The sequence below is a fragment of the Centruroides sculpturatus genome, unplaced genomic scaffold, assembly GCF_000671375.1.
Source record: "Centruroides sculpturatus isolate CEXI.00-Female unplaced genomic scaffold, Cexi_2.0 scaffold3549, whole genome shotgun sequence".
In the NCBI taxonomy this organism is placed as follows: domain Eukaryota; kingdom Metazoa; phylum Arthropoda; class Arachnida; order Scorpiones; family Buthidae; genus Centruroides; species Centruroides sculpturatus.
Genome location: NW_019387643.1, coordinates 1 through 8,006, shown reverse-complemented (window position 1 = coordinate 8,006; position 8,006 = coordinate 1). Strand labels below are relative to the sequence as shown.

The window sequence follows — 8,006 nt, the reverse complement described above, 5'->3', positions numbered from 1 at the left end:
TCTGATTCTGCTGCAAAATCCAGTTTTGGTTGGATCTTACCAGTCTGTGAAAAATTAATGATATCAAATTCAATACCTGAAGTAAAGTATTGATACCAGTATTTGTATCAGATCAAGAGTATCAAGTACAAAAGGTACTTGATATAGAAGGAAGGATATGGTATCAGCAGTATCAAGGTTCCCTACTCACAACTGTGCTGTGTGAGACAAAATGGAGGTGAAAAAGCATACAAAATGTCTGAATGATTTAGGTAGCTTTTGTTATGTTTGGGGAGAGTTCACTCCACAGTCTCAGAAGAATACAGATAATAATAAATAAACTTTTATTATTATTTTTTTTAATTAGAAACTAAAAGTAATTTATTTTCAGGGTTACAAAGTGTTTTATACTACACAGCCAAATCTGCCAACTTCTGCTTGGAATTCTCAAACAGTAGACAATAATCATTTAACAACAATAAGTGATTTAACACCACGTACTATTTACACAATACGCATTCAAGCTTTTACTAGTCGTGGTCCTGGACCACTTTCAGCTCCAGTACAAGTAAAAACACAACAAGGTGGTAAGTGTAAATATTGATAAATGAAAAGTTTAGATCAGTTTAGAAAATTAAAATTTTTATTTTATGTATGCAACATTTCTATATCTATTTCAAATTTAATTCCTAATTATTCTGCTTGTTTTTACACATTTTTCAATTTTGTCTTAGAGGTTTCTTTATGTTTAAATTAGTCATAACTTAGAAATAAAAAAATAACATTGATTTATTTCTTAAATTTAAANAGATGGAAGTGTGTTCCTTTACCTTCAAGGAGTTTTCCTGAATCTGACAACAGCAAAATTAAACGAAGGTATCTTTGTAGGATCTGAAATAAGAAAACCCCTTAAAGACAAAATCTTTGAGAAAAGGCTTAAATCTGTTGAATTAGCTGCTTAGCATTCATTCAAAGCAGTGGTCATTGGATTTCTGGGAAATAGAGAAGAAGAGAACTACGAATTTCTAGTGTCAGAGCTATTGAAGTGTGTTCTCAAAGATTTGTTGTCTCCATTCTCATCTCCACATATTTTCACAGAACTTGAGTGACATAAGTGATGAACAGGGAGAACAGTTCCATCAGGAAATTTCTGAAATGAAACACTGTTATCAGGGATAATGTGACCCAGCCATGCTGGGGATTATTACTGGACTTTCAATATATAACTGGACTGCTGTATGTTACTATGTATATAATTCGTCTCTGTAATCCAAAAAATTTCTGGTAGACGAACTCACAGCAAAACTTTTAGTTAGGAACTCGCTTTTATTCTTTTAAAAATTGGACTTTCAAACAAGAAAGCAACAGTGAATATAAAAGACAGTCATTGAAAAGAAGGCATTTTTGACATCTCAATTATGCATACTTTTTTTTGTACCATTACTTTTTTTATGATTTTGATAAATAGTTCACTGTTAATTTTATTGTTCAGTGGTGCCACCATTCATTTAAATGATGTCCAAATGATTGCCATATTGAATCAGGCTACAGTCTGGTTCAATATGGCAATCATTTGGACATCATCGACAGAGCATTTTTATGGTCATTTCAAATTCAGTACACCCATTTCTATACAAGGCAGGTAATTTTAGCCTGGAGGCAAGAAAAAGTTTTAATTAGTTTCCTGCGTAATTATTGTTTAATTTTATATTGCTAATCTTATTTAGTACTTTAATTAGTGATTTGACCAATATATTTCTTAAAATAGTTGCATATATATCATCATTATCATTGTAAATGTTAAGAAATATAGAAATTTAATCCTGAGTTAGCATGTCAGGCATTTGGGATGCTTTACAATAGAACTGTATCTCATTGGATATTTATCTTCTCTGAGCCAGACTGATTTAAACAAAACCATGGAGAACTATTGTGCTTCTATACTTCCTTGATCTAAATTTTATTAAAGTCTTTGATATAATTTAGTTCACTGTGTTGAATATCATATTTTGTTTCATCTTCTATAACTTATAAGAACATAATGCCAATTATTTTGCAAAAGTTCTTATCATCAAGAGATCTTTTGATTTCATAAACAGCATAAAATACTGCTATAGCACTATGAAGCTTTGCTATTAAAAAACAACAAACTACTTTACTAGGAAATTATTAACTAGAGAGGCATTCTACAGGATATTTCCATATGCCCATATTTATATCGTCATACTCTTATAAAGTCTTTTTTTTACTTTTGAAAATCTCTGTTAAATTAACCCCTTAAGCCCATAACCCATAAGCCCATAAAAATTAAATTTGTTCTAGAACTAAAGTTAAAAATATTGCTTAAAAATTTTAAAATATTACAATAAATTCTACAATACTAATTATAATATTTTCATGAAATAAACTATATACTGGATAAAGAATAAGTTAAAAATTACACCTTTGTCAATCCAGCATAAATTTAATATAATAAAAACGTTTTCAATCATTTTAAATGTTTTCAATTGTATTATATTTTCTTCTATTGAATGAAAAAGGAATTTGAATATGAATCTGGTTATCCAAAAATCTGATAATTAAATTAATAATTCACATTAATATTTTTTACAATATGTGACTGTTGAGCTGCTAATTTAACATATAAAATTTAGACCATAAAAATTATTGTATATATGTATATTCCATTATTCATTGCAGTCTAGCATTATATCTGAATAATATTTAGTCTTACCCTTAAAAAATTAATTTTTCTTAAATATTTTCTTAAATAAAATATTATTTAGTTCCTAGTCAACCAAGTAATCTTCGTGCTGTGGCTACATCCTCAACTACAGTCCAGTTAACTTGGACTCAACCTTCACATTCTGGTGAGAAAGTAATTGGATATGAATTATATTGGAATGATACATTCACCCAACATCAATATCATATAAGTATTCCTGATGTGGAGACTTATAAATTAAGTGACTTATACCCAGACACAACTTACTATGTTTGGGTTGCTGCCAAATCTCTGCAAGGGGAGGGTGCAGCAACACCACCTGTACCTGTTAGAACAGAACAGTATGGTAAGTTATTTTATAATTAAATTTTATAGTTACTTAGTAAATGACTATATAATTTTTTTTTTTCACAAATCAAAAATCTTTTTATTTTGTATGTATTTTGGTTTATAAATAAACTATAATTGTTTAAGAAAAAAGTAAATAATAATTCCGAAAACATCTTTAAAAAGTAAATTATTTTTAAAAATTCAATAACTTTCAAAGTATTAAGCAGTTATATTAATATAATACTCTAATTAAAATTTTAAAAAATCTTATTTTATTTGAAAGAACTGTTATTTCCTTACTTTAAACTTATTCTGTAATATTTTAATGAAAATTATTTAGATTTCATTATAATAAGAATTTTAAATCATAAAATCATAATCTGAAATGAAATCAATTTCTCATAACACATCTTTATTTGAATATTAGTTTTAAAAAGATTACTAATTAAAAAATTTTAGCTTATCTCTAGTGAATTCTAAAAATTTGAAGTAATAAAGTTTCATTATATAATATCAAATTATAGTAGGTGCATTTTTTAAATTGTACAATATATGTAATTTTAAACATAATTACTTTGATTAACTGATGTAAAATGATGATAAAATTCCTATTTCATTTTATCACTTTTTAAATAAAATTACTCATTTTTACAACTTAGGCATTTGTTAAAATTTCATTAAGTATGAGAAAAATGATTTCATTTAAAAGACATTAATTTTATTTATTATAGATTCACTACAACATTAATACTTTTTCATTAAATGTAGTAGTTTCTTTAACCCATTTATTGCTTGATGACATTATAGCAATTATTCTAAATTTTTTAATAAACTTACAAAAAGTCTGAAAGAGTTTTTTAAAATTTTACACAAAATTTTTTGTTAATTTAAACAAACTAATTGCTACTTTTTTTACTACTACAATAATTAAATTGAAAAATTTTTTAAATATTTAGAATATATTACATCAATAAGTTTTTATAAGATATATCTGCTTTTGATAGGAAAGTTATCAATCAACAAATTAAAAAATTTATTTATTTATTTATATTGAATATGAAAATTTAATAAATTGAGTTAAATCTTTTTTTCAGAATTTATCTTGATTGAAATATTTCAAATGAAAGATTTGACTTGCTAATTAAACAAATAATCTTAAAAAAAGTATTTTATAGATAGATATTTGAAATTGTAAATAGGATAAAAATGCTTAAATTTAAATATTAATCTACATGAAAATAAACAGTAAAAATTAATACTGTACAGTATATAAGTATTAACACTATAAACTTCCTGTTACTACCTCATTGATTTTTTATCAAAAGAAATAGTTTTTAAAAAAAGCATGATCAACTTCAAAACTTTAACTTTTGCATTCTATAGTAACTATCAAAACTTGCATATAATTGAAATATTTCAAGTTTTAATTAGCAGCAAATGGGTTAATGTTAAATGAAAGTTTTCATTAATTAATTTTTTTTTTCATTAAATCATTAAACAAAGTAAGTAATATATTAAAAATAAAATATATGAAATGAATTTTAGTTATTTCCATTACCTATTTTAAAGTAATATATTTTTTTTGCTGTGAAAGTTTCGTATAAATGTTGGTATGTAAGTAAAAAATTTGAATTTATGAATTGTGCACTGTAATGTGCATTATACATTTTTATTATGTATAAGCTATAATAAGGATTAATAAAGAAATTCAAAAATATATATTAAGTATAAATTATTTTTTCATGAATATATAAATAGAATTATTAAAATATAACAAAGCTGAAAGCTCACAGTTTTATTATGGATGTGGGTTGCCAGCTGTGCTTCCCAGTTATTCCAGACATACCTTTATAATACCTAACTGAAGGTGTGTGATAGCTGTCCATTCATAATTGTTTGGAAGCAGTCATTGTTATTTATTGGATAAATCTACAATAACATTGAATTCTTTCAAGCAGTTATAAACATGTCTGTTTCACACCTACAGTGAAATTAATCTCGCATGATGATAACCTTATTCCCAGTTTGTATTTGCACGCATGTTGTGCCAAGCCTCTTGTGTCACACTACTCCTGTTAAGGAGGTTGTCTTTCCTGCTAAAAAGTCTTGTGCACCAGACACTTGCATTGTTGTTAGGGCATGGTATCTGTATTATACATACATTTTTGATACCATCCCATTTCAGTTATGATGTGTGTGCGTGTCTGTTTTGTCCTTTGTGTAAATCTCAAGTGTAATTTCTGCCTAGTGTTGATTTATTTGTTTTTTTAATATTTAGAAATAGTCTTTAATATTATTTTTAACATTTAATTCTTATTTAAAGATTATTTGTATTATTTAGCATTATTTTCTTATCTTTATAAAGAAATTTATTGTATTTTAAATAAAATATAATTAATCTTTAATAGTAATAGCAATAATAATATAAAGAATAAAACAAATAATCTTTAAATGTTATTTTCAAAAGTGGCAAATTAACTAGATTAAATATGAAAATTAAAAATTCTGTTGTTAATGTTGAGGTATATAAATAGTAAATCTTTTAATAAAATGAAGTTTAATGTAAAATTTTGAATATTTAATATATTTTAAGTTTAAAAATTATTTAAAAAATGGTGGCCACTAATTTTTAGTTTTGTTATGTAAATTTTATTTTTATGTATTAGTTTTGTTGGTATTACCTTGGCTTTTTGCCTGTATTAGATCCTTGATTAGTTTTTGATTTAATCTTACCAAATTATCCCACTGCACAATATCTGGCACTTTGCCCTCCTTCCTTCCTATCCCTCACAGTGCCCGGCGCCCCTCCCCAAGATGTTACTGGCTCTGCTCTAGACTCCCGATCCTTACGCATCTCCTGGAAACCCCCTCCCCGTGATCAACAGAATGGTGCCATCATCATCTATAAGATCAACTACCTCAAAGCTGATGCTGGAGATGATTTGGCTCTCACCCATGAAGTCGAGGTGGGTCCCAACGAAAGATCATATGTCATTGGTGGGCTGGAGAAATGGACTGAGTATCGCGTATGGGTACTTGCAGGCACTTCTGTAGGTGATGGCCCACCTTCTCCACCAATTATTGTCAAGACAGACGAAGATGGTATGTATATCACCTTTCCCCTCCTTGTATTTCCTTATAAATTAATTTAAACTTTCTCACAAAAAATATAAATCATGCAAAGAAATATTAAATAAAAGCATTTGTACTGTAGATATAGTGTAAGCTTTCAACAACCAATTTTTCTTGATGATTTTTTGTGGGAAAGTTAAATACCATATCCTAGCTTCAAATCAATGCACAAATGCATGTTGCATGATTATTGTTTTTGAATGTTTCCTCAAACCTAACCTTCCCTTTATAGATCATCAGCTGGCAACTCTATGCCATATTGTGTTCCTTTTATCACTTCTGTCTTTTATCAACAGGTCAACTGGATACTGAATGGAAAACAAGCAGACTGTCTTTCTGTTTTCTGTTTCTGTTATTATCTTCCTGTCTTTAAATGTTGTGAAACCTAATTGGTTGAATCCAGAGGCATTTCTAGAATAAAAATTTTTATTTTATTATATAATTTAATTTTAGGAATAAAAATAATGGTTTTCTAGTAATGTCTCTGAGCATAATTTATTGTAGCAATTTTGGTGTTAAATGTCATTACAGTTACAAGCTTACAGAGGAAACAGGTAAAAGAACTAAATAAGTAATGCATATAAAAATTCATGTCTTCACTTGAAATGTTAATTATGTTTATTGAACAAGAGAGTGTATAAATATAGAAATATTGCTAAATTATTAATTTTAACAAATTTGTTTGCATGATTTGGTAAAATGCATGATGATTATTTTCAGTCTTTATCTGTTTATACATAAATTTTTAAAAATACATTTTACTCTTATTATTTTATTTTGTAATTTATAAAAAAATATTCTGCCTGCATTTTATAAAGTGCACAATCATTTTTGTTAATAATCTCTAATTTTGCTTATTCCTTAATACTAAATTCCAAATTAATCCAACTTGTATATAGAGTATTGTACATTGTTAATACTTAGTTTGAACATAGGTCTGATATTTTTAAACCTTTCTCAAATGAATTACAGAATGCATAATATTGTTTAAATAGTTTTCAATTAAAATATTTTTGTTTCATTTTGTAATTCAGTTTGAAAAATATTACAATATGTAGCAAAATTTTCTGAGCAGTAGCTTTATATGTAATTTCTTCCATAATGAATGATTGAGGCTGACAAATATGTTACTGTAATTTATTTTATCCAAAACAGTTATAATGTATTGGGTATTACCTACTTAAAATTAAATAAAAAATCTAAAATTTTTTATTTAATCTGATGATTTTTTAGTAAATAAAATATTTCTGTTAATCTTGGAGTTCTAAATTTACTTTGTTATTGCATATTAACTGATATAATGATAAGTATGTTTGTCTACCTCAACTTAGAGTCTGTATTTACAGAGTTTCCATATAATTTGGTCAAAATATAACAAAGCTGAAAGCTCACAGTTTTATTATGGATGTGGGTTGCCAGCTGTGCTTCCCAGTTATTCCAGACATACCTTTATAATACCTAACTGAAGGTGTGTGATAGCTGTCCATTCATAATTGTTTGGAAGCAGTCATTGTTATTTATTGGATAAATCTACAATAACATTGAATTCTTTCAAGCAGTTATAAACATGTCTGTTTCACACCTACAGTGAAATTAATCTCGCATGATGATAACCTTATTCCCAGTTTGTATTTGCACGCATGTTGTGCCAAGCCTCTTGTGTCACACTACTCCTGTTAAGGAGGTTGTCTTTCCTGCTAAAAAGTCTTGTGCACCAGACACTTGCATTGTTGTTAGGGCATGGTATCTGTATTATACATACATTTTTGATACCATCCCATTTCAGTTATGATGTGTGTGCGTGTCTGTTTTGTCCTTTGTGTAAATCTCAAGTGTAATT

General features: G+C 27.1%; 1 protein-coding gene across 1 annotated transcript; it reads left to right on the top strand.

Moving 5' to 3' along the window:
* Positions 1–211: 211 nt before the first annotated feature.
* Positions 212–6,825, top strand: LOC111616554 (tyrosine-protein phosphatase Lar-like). Its single transcript, XM_023357957.1, has 4 exons — positions 212–217; positions 371–566; positions 2,766–3,050; positions 5,828–6,825. The coding sequence occupies exons 1-4, from the start codon at positions 212–214 to the stop codon at positions 6,184–6,186; spliced, it is 846 nt and encodes a 281-aa protein (XP_023213725.1). The 3' UTR covers positions 6,187–6,825.
* Positions 6,826–8,006: the final 1,181 nt, after the last annotated feature.